Genomic DNA, 12,115 nt, shown 5'->3' on the forward strand with positions numbered 1-12,115 from the left:
AGCAGGATCTTCTCAAATTCCGGAAGCTCCTTAAGACTTTCCACTGTTCCTCATCCTTCCCTTCTTCTCTCCTCTGCTAATCCCACAGTTTCTACGATCACTGTCCTGGGCCCTTATACATCCCCAGGGCCCTGATCTCCCACACCAATCCTGCCCAGCTCCTGTCGATCCACAGCACTTGCATCTGCACACCCTCCGCCCTGGAGGTTTGCACTTACTCCTCCCGCGGCTCCAGTCCGTGTACCAATCAACATTCCTAGCACTTCATCTGTGGCTCACCCATGAGCTTGGACTCCCCAGCACTTACCCCCTCTTCTCTCTTCCTTGCTGCACTTGTACGTTCTGAATACCCACAAGGCATAGTAGGTTAATCCCTTCTGCCTTCCCCCCCCTCTGACCTTAAATATTGTGTTTTTAATATTGTTTTCCCACCCTTGCTCCCTCCCTGCCCTCTGGGTGCTTTGAAACAGTATTTTCTTATTGTATAAGCGCCTAACAAGCAAACAATAAAATAAATAATAATAAATAAAACGTATGTGTTCTCTGCCAGCCCTGAACATCGCTGTGCCCACTGTGAAACCATGTGCACAGCTTCTGCTGTTAACGGGAGGTGCAGAAAATTGTTGTGGTTTCCCTCTACCATCCTCTTCTGCCTATACTCCAGGAACCATTAGAAGAGAAGTGAAAAATGGTGCTCACTTGCCTGGGGGGAGTTAACAAAACCCTGCTACCACTAGCCCTGCGTGTAAAGCTAGGTGCAACCGCAGGAGCTGGGGAAGAGAATGTAAAAAATGTATTTGCTACAGCTGCATACTTTTTGTAGGCTGACCACTGATGCAGTGCACATACTGCTGCCTTCTTTGCAACCCTCGACGACGAGATCAGTCAACTTGACTGCAGTGTTACTTTGTCTGTTTAGCTGCAGTGTCACAGTGCCACCTACGGGAGTGAACAGGGAACTTCACAAGCAACTACTGTAATTGAGGATTGCGCTGTGTAAAACGAGAATGAACAGTTCTGCATTAGATCTTTTGATTTGTAGTTTGTTCAATGACATGAAATAATACAAGGTGCCTTTGCTTCTTTCAACAGAGAATGAGCAGTCATCAGATGATCCATGCTGCGGAGAAGTCCTACGAGTGCATGGAAGATGATAAGCACTTTCATCACGCAGCTCACCGGAGAAGGCATCAGAAATCCTGCACAAGGGAAAGATCGTACCGGTGTACAGAGTGTGAGAAAAGCTTCACTACAAAGTCAAATCTGTACCAGCATCGGAAGATTCATACTGGGGAGCGACCATACCAGTGTACAGAGTGTGAGAAAAGCTTCACTTCTTGCTCAAATCTGCACATTCATCAGAAGATCCATACTGGGGAGCGACCATACCAGTGTACAGAATGTGAGAAAAGCTTCAGTCAGAGCTCAAATCTGCACAGGCATCAGAAGATCCATACTGGGGAGCGACCATACCAGTGTACAGAGTGTGAGAAAAGCTTTACGCAGAGCACAGATCTGTACAGGCATCAGAAGATCCATACTGGGGAACGACCATACCAGTGTACAGAGTGTGAAAAAAGCTTCACTCGTAAGTCACATCTGTACCAGCATCAGAAGATCCATACTGGGGGGCGAGCATACCAGTGTACAGAGTGTGAGAAAAGCTTCATTCAGAGCTCATGTCTGTACAGGCATCAGAAGAGCCATACTGGGGCGTGACCCTACCAGTGCACATAGTGTGAGAGAAGCTTCAGTCATAGCTCAACTCTGCACCTGCATCAGAAGATCCATACTGGGAGGCGACCATACCAGTGCACAGAGTGTGAGAAAAGCTGCAGCCAGAGCTCAGATCTGTACCGGCATCAGAGGATCCATACTGGGAGGCGAGGCGACCATACCAGTGCACAGAGTGTGAGAAAAGCTTCAACCAGAGCTCAGATCTGTAGCAGCATCAGAGGATACATAGTGGGGTGTGGCCCAACCAGTGTACAGAGTTTGAGAGAAGCTATACTCGGAGCTCACATCTGCAGCAGCATCAGAGGATCCATACTATGGGGGGTTACCATACCAGTGTACACAGTGTTGTATAAGCTTCACTTACAGCTCAAATCTGATTCAGCATCAGAAGAGCCATACTGGGGCGTCGACCATACCAGTGCTTAGAGTGTGAGAAAAGCTTCACTCAGTATTCATATCTGTACCAGCATCAGAGGATCCTTACTGGGGAGCGACCATACCAGTGCAGAGTGTGAGAAAAGCTTCACTCAGTATTCATATCTGTACCAGCATCAGAGGATCCTTACTGGGGTACGACCATACCAGTGTACAGAGTGTGAGAAAAGCTTTACGCAGAGCTCTGATCTGTACAGGCATCAGAAGATACATACTGGGTAGCAACAGTATCACTGTACGGAGTGTAAGAAAAGCTTCAGTCATAGCACAAGTCTCTTCCAGCATTAGAAGATCCATACTGGGCAGCGACCATAAAGTTCTATGTTTTTATAACCATTTTTTTTATTATACTTGATTCAATTTAAATTAAAACAATTTTTACAAGTCTTATCCCAGGAGATAAAGAGGTCCCTTTTGTTTTATTTCTTTAATTCCTTAGCTTTGCTTCTCTGCGTTAGTGGAGTCAAACTTCTACTGATTAATCCGAGGTTTTCTAAGAAACCTACTACAGCTATTATCCAGGTCGTCTTCTCCCCGCTCATTAACTGACTCCACCATTCTTCTTTGTCGTAGTACAAGACATTACTGAGCGAGTGGCCTAGATGTTGAGTGCGCATAGTGATCAGCCCTGAACACTTAAACATAAGATGTTTAACTGTTTCAGTCACTTCAGGTTCGGTACAGAAATGACACGTGTTTGTATCAGATTGTTTCCTTCTGGCCTAGATTTAATTTGTATGCAGCATGTTTAAGCGAATACGCAGGAAATTTTCACGAAGTTTCCTGTCCAGGCATTTTACCAGGTAAGTTCTTGTTGCCTTGGTTTTTGTCGTGTTTACTGGGAAGTCAGAAATCAGCTTAGTGGAGCTGGCCTCCTCCAGTGTTTGAATCCAATTTTTTTTTTACCTTTTCCGGATTGGAAATGAGCTCTTCCTTTGAGCTGCCAACCCATTCCAACAGCATATCGTTCTTTGTTGACCATTCGTGGACCATGGAGTAGGTTCCCGCACATATTTCCTGGTGTATTGCCTTCAGGACGAACGGAGGCGAAGGTAGCAATGTTTTTCTGTATAACATGAGACCGTTGCGTGCCACAATGGAGCCCAGTGATTGCAGAGTTAATTCCCGTCTTATCAAAGATATCGAGAGAGATTGTGGGAGGTTTAGGACACTCCTCCAATATGTCCCTTCTATCCTTGGCCAAAATGTGGCCGGGATATTAGGCATAGCTTCAGCCCCATAGGTTAGGCAGGGGGTCACTTTGCTTTTATAGAAGATCAAGGTGGATCACCCAAATTTCTTTGCAAGAACTTGAGTCTGGGTAGTCAAAAGGCCCACTTTCTTCTTTAGGCTCTCTTGCATCAGGACTTTCTTTTTGTTTTTGCTGAGAGTTATTTCCAAGTATTGCAAGTCGTTCACAAGTTCCAATGGTTATTCTTCAATCGACCAGATGAAGTTCTCACCTTTTCTTGTGTTCTTTCCAAATGCCATCATTTTTGTTTTCTCTTGATTCATCTGAAGGTTGTTCTCTTTCAGGTATGAGGCTAAGTTGGTCATTTGCCTCTGGAGTCCAATTGGCATTTGGTCCATGAGGATTATATCATTTGCATAAAGCAGTCTTGAGATTTTAGACTCCCCCAGGGTTGGAGGAAAGGATCGGGCTCTCTGCTCATGCTCCACGTAGTCTGCAATGTAAGCGTTGTACAGTGCGGGAGCCAGCGGGCATCCTTGTTTTACTCCCCACCCGTTTTTATCCATGAGGATAATAAGCCTTTATGGTTGAGTCTGACGCACATTGAAGTGGTTGAGTTTAGCTCCTTTATTGGATTCAGGATCTCAGGCGGGCAGGCACGTTGTTCTAATTTTTCCCAGAGGAGGGTTTGGTCGACCCGGTCGAAGGCCTGGACCAGGTCAATAAAAGCCATGTAGATTTTCGGCCGTCCCTCTGAAACTTTGGCTTTTAAGGCACTCAGGGCCAGAATGTTTGCTGTCGTCCCCAGATCTTTTGCAAAACCCGCTTGAAGTGGGTCTGCCGTGTTGGATGTCAGTATCCATTTCTGGAGGTTTTCAAGAAGCAGGGATCCAAAAAGCTTCCCTATGCAATTGAGGAGTGCTATCAGCCGATAGTGGTTCGGCTTGTCTTTTGCGCCCTTCTTGAAAATTGGCACTACTATAGCCTTTTTCCATGAGGGCGGGATAGCAGCCGACCAAATGCAATTTTTGAAAACCTCAGTTATGAAGACTGACCAGGGTTCACCATTTTTTTTTAATTCAAAGTTAGTGATACCATCCAGGCCTGCTGCCCGAGATCCGTTTAGTTTCTTTATTTTCAGGAGAATCGTGTTTTGATCCACAGGGATCTGCTATTCAACACCACTTCTGATGGCGCTCACAGGCTTTGATTTCTCAGGTGTACTGTAGAGCTCCTTGAAAGGTTTTTCCCATGTTAGGTCACCCACTGAGTTCTGCAGTGCTAGATCCGCTCCTTGGGCGTCGCCCTTGATTAGGGACCAGAAGTCCCTTCTTCTCACAGATGGTGCGGAGCATGGCTACGGTGTCTTCCTGATAGCTTTGAAATGTGGTGTTTCTCAACCATTCTCTGTAACTTTTTAGTGCGTTTAATGCCTCTGCCTTCTTAGTTTTTGAGTGGGACTTGTTTGCTTCCTGTCATAATTTTCGAAGGCACTTTCTTCTCTCCACCACATGTTCGTTGAAAACATGTCGAGTCTCAAGTGGGTGTGATGGAGTCTTTGGGCCTGATCACGACTTCGGCGGTAACCCTTAAATCCGGCGGTAGCGCTAATACCGCCGGATTTAAGGGTCCGCCGAATCAGGGCTTCTGCGGATTTTGCCCCAGCTCTGAGCTGGGGGGAAATCCGCCGAAAATTCACGCTATTACCACCGGCGGGAAATCCGCCGGCGGTAAGAGCCTGAAAATTCCCCATTGAGCCCAATGGGGAATGGGGCATTCCCGAATGGGCTCAATGGGGAATTACTTTACCGCCGAACTCGTGATCCGGCGGTAAGTTCGGCGGTAGGGCTAATGCCGCCGGCGGTAATACCACCGGCGGTAACAGCCAAGTCGTGATCAGGCCCTTTGTCTTTCTTGGTTTAAAGACTGAGAGAGCTGTGAAGTAGTCAGCAAGATTAGTTTGACTTATAACCCCAATTGTCTTTTGCGAGACATATTTCTGTGTAAGTAAAATAATGGCTCTTTCAGTGAGTCTGAGTCTGGTCCCGCTGGAGTTATCTTCATAATTAACATTCATGTGACTTTCCTCGGGTTTGTAAGAGAGCCAGGCACAGGTCAGCATTCTGTGATCACTATATTTGGTCCTGATCACTTCGAAGGACTCCATGATTTTCAAAAGGCTTTGCGAGACGTGAATATAGTCAATTGTGGCTGCATGGCCATGGTTTTCCCATGGTAGAATCTTCTGGGAGATAAGTTTTGATAGCTGATGGAGGTTATGCAGGTCTCTAGTCTCCATTAATTTGCTCCATAGGAAAGCTCTCCCTCTGGAATTATCCAGGCGGGGGAACAAATTGAAGTTCAAGTCGTCCGCAATGATAATGTGTTGAATCTCTTGCTTGATCAAAGAAGAGTCGATTAAAGATTCCAGTTGCTCTAGGAAGATCTCATTGGTCATGCGTTTGGGATTCCAGTAAAGGTTAATCAGTAGAATCTCCTCATAGTGCGTACGGGCATAACGGTTGGGCTGCCCTGACCAAACAATGATAGAGGCCAAAATAAATTCGGTAGCCTTTATCACTTTTTTCAGCTGAAGACCACTACCCAATTTTACCACTGTGATTAGACCTGATCTGGGTATTCCCTTGGGGCCCTTTTTCGCTGGTGAGAGGGCTAGGTCGAAACCATCTAATGAATGTTTTGTAGAGAGCCAAGTTTCTTGTAGACACAGCATGTCGAAATGTGTCAAATTTACATCCGAATTGGCGGTCAAGTGAGAGAAGTCCCTCGTGTGCCAGGATCCCAAGTTCAATTTGTCCGTAAGTAACGAATTTACTACAACAAAAACATTTTCAGCGAATTAAAAATAATGTCAAAAATATCAATTTATTTCATTTTTCTTTTCAATTTCCCACCCTCAAACACCCCTTTTCCCTAGTGTTATTACCCCACCTCAACTCCCTCCTCCTTCACCCTTTTTAATCCCATACCCCATCCCGCATATATACCGTAAAACCCAGAAAATCGATATTTTTAAATTATTTTTATTCATTGAAAAAGTAATTTGTTATTGTGAATTCATTATTATCACTGTATACCGACCATACCAGTGTACGGAGTGTGAGAGAAGCTTCAGTCAGAGCTCAGATCTGTATCGGCATCAGAGGAGCCATACTGGGGAGCAACCATATCCAGTGGACGAAGTGCAAAAAGAAAAGTAGCGGAACTGTGCAATGTTGAAAGAAATCTGCAGGGTGGTAGGGGTGTGGCTAGATCATGAAAACATTTGTTTTACTTTTTGCCTTTAACTTAATGTGTAGGTAATCACCCAACATGTACATAGCAATTAGCGCTCAATTTCACCTGTTAATAATGACGGCCCGTCTCTATAGGAAGCATGTAGGTCTAAGAGCCAATCAATGACATTAATGGGCAGACTTCCTCATAGTTACCTTACATACACCCTGGAAATTATAGACTCTGGCCACATGAACACAAATGGCTCTGGGAATGGGTGAAATACCCCAGAAACGAATGAGTTAAAGACAAGAAAACACGCTTTAAAAGGAAAAATAAGGGCCCTGCCCCAAACACAAACTATTGATTCATCTGTTCATTATTTATTATTAAATCCCACATGGACCTCCGCTGACTACAGCACAAGTGCATGGGCTCCCGTGCAACTCTGGCATTCTGGAGATGAGCCCCTGCAAGTTGAGCCTTCCTAGCATTGGCGGCGGGTGAATATTTTAATTGGAGCCGCATAAAATGTTTTCATGAATGCAAAAGAATGATTGAACACAAAGCAGGAGCCTCATCAAACCAAATAGAGGTTGGGAAGAGTCCTTCCCCTAAGATTTGTTTTTCAAATAATGGATTCACATGGTGCAGTTTACAACAGGCTTGCTGTGAAAAATGACACAGTTGACAATAAGGTTTGTTGGGTAGCAAATGGACAAAATCAAACAGATGCCAGGCCAACAACCGTGCCAGGAGCCTTTTCCTACACATTTTGATGATGCCTTCCCCACAATATATGACAGTATTCTCTAGGTTTGAAATAAATTCATGCTAGTCGTGCAAATGTATGCCAATATCCCCACTGATGAACATACTCATGTGTGCTTTGTCCATAATGGCAGCAAGGATATTATAAGAAAACCTGTGTAAGAACATATTCACTTTAGCATTGTCCTTAATACCACTGTTAGAAAACATGCACGTACTGGCTGCACCAATGTAGGCCAGTAGCCTCTCTTGAGAATACTCCTGTTGGATTGGACCATGATGGCAGTAAGAGTTATGTCTTCCCGAAGCACCCCCCCAATCAGAGGACCTACTTCCCAGCCAGCAGCCCATACGCACGTTCATACACATTCACATTGCACTCATTCTCCTATTCACACATGTACTAATAGGATACAACATTCACGGTGCACTCTCACGCTCCCATTCACACGAGTAACCATACGCTGCAACATACACACCGCATCCTTATTCACAAGTGCAATCACACAGACAACTCAGTGCAGGGAGGCACACCTACATACGCAGATGTGTGTTTATTTTCCCACCAGCATGACGCCAAAGCCTCAGAAGTCCCACCAACCCCAGGTCTGCACACGATGCCTGCATGGCCCCTCATCTGCCGCACACCCTGCAGACAGGAATCGGGAGAGTGTTTTTCCAACACCTCACCCCTCCGGGTTCCTAACATGCACAGTGGAGCCAGCTCGCCTCTAACCTGCTCTCCAGTCCCTGTCAATGCACAGGAAAGCGCAGGTACACCACTTCATAGTTTCATAGTTTTAGGACCACAGTTGCCCAGACTACATGTCCAGTGGCGCTATGTAAGGCAGGGGAAGCAAAGCACCCTCGACTGTACATGGCACACTGGGCATACACGGCTTTGGTTCCGTATGCCATCAAATATATCAGTTTGCTCTTTAGGAACTTCACATTTTGTTTACATTGTGCACAATCTTACCATGTTATGTTAGTCATTGCATCTTGGCGCTGAATAGATTTGGACCTAACGACGGTTAGGAGAAAGGCACGAGGCATTAAAACAGGTAGGTTTTCAGGGAACGTCTGAACAAGAGATGGTTTACAGTCGCGCATGGGGAAGTTAGGCTGCAGCTATTGAAAATGAGTGACCACCAATGCGGGAATATTTAGACCATGGGGTCAGAATAAGACGGGCATCAGCAGAGCACAGAGCTCGAGAGGGAATATAAGGGCGGGATTTAGCTTGTAGATATGCCGCACCAGTACCGTAAAAAGCACGGTGGACCAGGCAGAGATTTAAATTGAAGACCATCGTTCTTCACCTGTCAAGCCATTACAAAAGGTGTAAGACCATATGCAAATGAGGCCTGGTCCCACCCCCAAAGGGGTAGTCCATTCCAAACTGCTAGGTCACATCCCTTCTGCACAAGACCACAAGCATCCCCAGACCTGTTTCAGCCTTGTTGGGCGTCATCAGTGAGGAGTAGCTTGGGGTCTAGGCTCAGCAGGCACGGGACCCACATCTGGGCATACCCGTTCCACACTGGGTGACAAAAGCAAAACGAGATGATGGTTGGAAGGTATAGAATAAATCTTAACCTCGGGCATTGCTCTGGACAACCCTCCAGACCATTGTTCTTCGCCTGTCAAGCTATTACAAAAGAAGGAAGACCATATGAAAATCAGGCTTTGTCCCACCCCTAAAGGGGAAGTCCAGCCCAAACTGCTTGGTCACATCCCTTCTGTACGAGACCACAAGCATCCCCAGGCATGTTAAGGCCTCGTTGGCCCAATCGTGTGACGATGACAGAGATCACAAATAAGGTGTATGACCAAAGCGTTGCAACTGTGCTGAACCTTCGTAAATCAGCAATGTACCTGCTCCGATGTTGGTTCCTTGGGTACAGAGGCTGATATTGCAAAACAGCAGCTAGCAAAAAAAGAACCTGCCCAAACATTTGTAGGGACCAACACTGCGCACAGAGCGCAGGAAGGTGATTTGCACCTGCTTCCAGTCCAGAACATTAACTCAGTCCACCCTTATTTTAAGTTGCTTCCCACCACTTAATATAAAAAAACCTACCCTGATCTCTTGGATACTGACTCCAGAAATAGAATAATTATTATCATTATTATTTGGGTATTTATTGAGCATGGATTTAGCTTCAGAAAACAGCTGCGTGATCTACGAACCATGGGGAAAGTACACTGCGAGGAGAACCGATTGCCATGTTATCAATACGAGGGAATGTGAGCTTGCAATGGGGAGCGGAATGGAGGGCAATTTTGCAGCAAGGGATCTACAACAAACAGGGAAGAAAACAGGGGAGTTAGATCGCCCAGTTGCAGGCTTGGTGGGGGTGGAGGGTGTATGGACCTAAGTGTTAGTGGGGGGCAATTCCTTGAAGGGGGGTTTCAACTCCTTTCTGAAATATGCATAAGCAAGGGGCCAAGTCTTGTGTTGATGGAGAAGAGTTTCCAGAGTCTGGGGGCATCGACACAGGGCCTGTCTTATGGTTCTTACTTTCCTGCACCAGCAAAGTTCAAATCTACGCGTGTCCTTCCTTCTGGTAGATCGTAGGCCTCCAGAGATGCTGAGCCTCTCAGCGAGGTAGCTTGGGGACTTGAGGCTGACAGTCTGGTAGATGATGCATCAAGATTTGGTGGTGATACGTGCTTGCAGCAGGAACCAGTGTCATTTTATGAGGGTCAGCGTGATGTGGTTGAATTTGCAGTGACCTTTGATGAGTCATGCTGCAGTACATAGAACGCATCTCAGAGTTGACAGGGTAGTTGCTGGACGGCCTTCCAGGAAGCTAAGCCTGGGACAGTAGATATGAAGGTGTTTGCTGGGATGATGGACGTTTTTTTTGTTGCAGGAGTGAACGTTGGTACCCAAGCTGGTTGTGTCTTCCTTGCTATGTGATCCTTATCTTATCTGAGAGTTGGTGTATGTTGTGACACTCCAGGGTGTCGCCCATCCATACTCTAAATATGAAAGGAGGAGGGTTTGGGGGAGGGAAGGTGATAGGTCATCAACCATCTCTATAATATGAGTTATGACTATATAAGATGATATAAGTCCAAGAGTACTCCACCACCCCCCCCCCCCCACACTATTAGTAGAGTATATGGATGTGGAAGGACACCTTCAAAGTGAGAAGTGACGTTAAACATGCTCATTGAATCCACAGTAACTTATTACAATATAACACAGACAGTGCATTTGACTCTATAAGGTAACATTTTAGTGGTCAACAGGTAGCCCCTCCCAATCGGAAAATACCATTGAGGTATTACACCCTCAAAGATGTGATTTGCTGAAGTGTGACATTTGCATAAATATTGAGGAGGCAGTGTTTTTTAAGCAATATCCACGTTCTCTTTATTAGTATTAAAATTGACTATTATTAACCTCTAACCATGTGATCACCACTGCTGCCCACTAATTATTATTCACTTTTTGTATTGCTATTACTGCCAAAGGATCATAATTTCAATTAATAGCAGGGCTTCAGGTGCATATAGTATAGACCGGACTCCAGCAGAGCCGCAGATGCAGGTGTGTATGGTATAGACCTGACTCCAGCCGAGCCTCAGATGCAGGTGTATATGGTATAGAGTTGACTCTAGCAGAAGTTCAGATGCAGATGTTTATTGTATAGACCTGACTCCAGCAGAGCCTCAGATGCAGGAGTATATGGTATAGACCTGACTCCAGCAGAGCCTCAGATGCAGGTGTATATGGTATAGACCTGACTCCAGCAGAGCCTCAGATGCAGAAATATATGGTATAGACCTGACTCCAGCAGAGCCTCAGATGCAGGAGTATATGGTATAGACCTCACTCTAGCAGAGCTTCAGATGCAGGTGTGTATGGAATACACCTAACACCTGCAGAGCTTCAGATGCAGGTGTATATGGTATAGACCTGACCCCAGCAGAGCTTCAGATGCAGGTGTATATTGTATAGACCTGACTCCAGCAGAGCTTCAGATTCAGGTGTATATGGTATAGACCTGAATCCAGCAGAGCCTCAGATGCAGGTGTATATGGTATAGACCTGACTCCAGCAGAGCCTCAGATGCAGAAGTATATGGTATAGACCTGACTCCAGCAGAGCCTCAGATGCAGGAGTATATGGTATAGACCTCACTCTAGCAGAGCTTCAGATGCAGGTGTGTATGGAATACACCTAACACCTGCAGAGCTTCAGATGCAGGTGTATATGGTATAGACCTGACCCCAGCAGAGCATCTGATGCAGGTGTATATGTTATAGACCTGACTCCAGCAGAGCCTCAGATGCAGGAGTATATGGTATAGACCTGACTCCAGCAGAGCCTCAGATGCAGGTGTATATTGTATAGACTTCACTCAAGCAGAGCTTCAGATGCAGGTGTATATGTTATATAGCTGACTCCAGCAGAGCTTCAGATGCAGGAGTATATGGTATAGCCCTGACTCCAGCAGAGCCTCAGATGCAGGTGTATATGGTATAGACCTGACTCTAGCAGAGCTTCAGATGCATGTGTATATGGTATAGACCTGACTCCAGCAGAGCTTCAGATGCAGGTGTATATGGTATATAGCTGACTCCAGCAGAGCTTCAGATGCAGGTGTATATTGTATAGACTTCACTCAAGCAGAGCTTTAGATGCAGGTGTATATGTTATATAGCTGACTCCAGCAGAGCTTCAGATGCAGGAGTATATGGTATAGCCCTGACTCCAGCAGAGCCTCA

At 45.7% G+C, this 12,115-nt stretch overlaps 2 protein-coding genes across 2 annotated transcripts in view; one reads left to right on the plus strand and one right to left on the minus strand.

Annotated features, from left to right (window-relative positions):
• LOC138489430 (zinc finger protein 3-like) overlaps positions 1-2,576 on the plus strand; it is a 42,141-nt gene extending 39,565 nt beyond the window's left edge. The window contains exon 2 of the mRNA XM_069617146.1: positions 1,093-2,576. Within this exon, the coding sequence (XP_069473247.1) occupies positions 1,096-1,719 (624 nt within the window). The 5' untranslated portion in view covers positions 1,093-1,095 and the 3' untranslated portion in view covers positions 1,720-2,576. The remainder of the gene's footprint in view (positions 1-1,092) is intronic.
• LOC138489431 (zinc finger protein 850-like) overlaps positions 1-12,115 on the minus strand; it is a 316,591-nt gene that overhangs the window by 130,823 nt on the left and 173,653 nt on the right. The gene's annotated exons all lie outside the window — the stretch shown is intronic.

This window comes from Ambystoma mexicanum, chromosome 9, assembly GCF_040938575.1.
Source record: "Ambystoma mexicanum isolate Mex_15411 chromosome 9, UKY_AmexF1_1, whole genome shotgun sequence".
NCBI lineage: Eukaryota > Metazoa > Chordata > Amphibia > Caudata > Ambystomatidae > Ambystoma > Ambystoma mexicanum.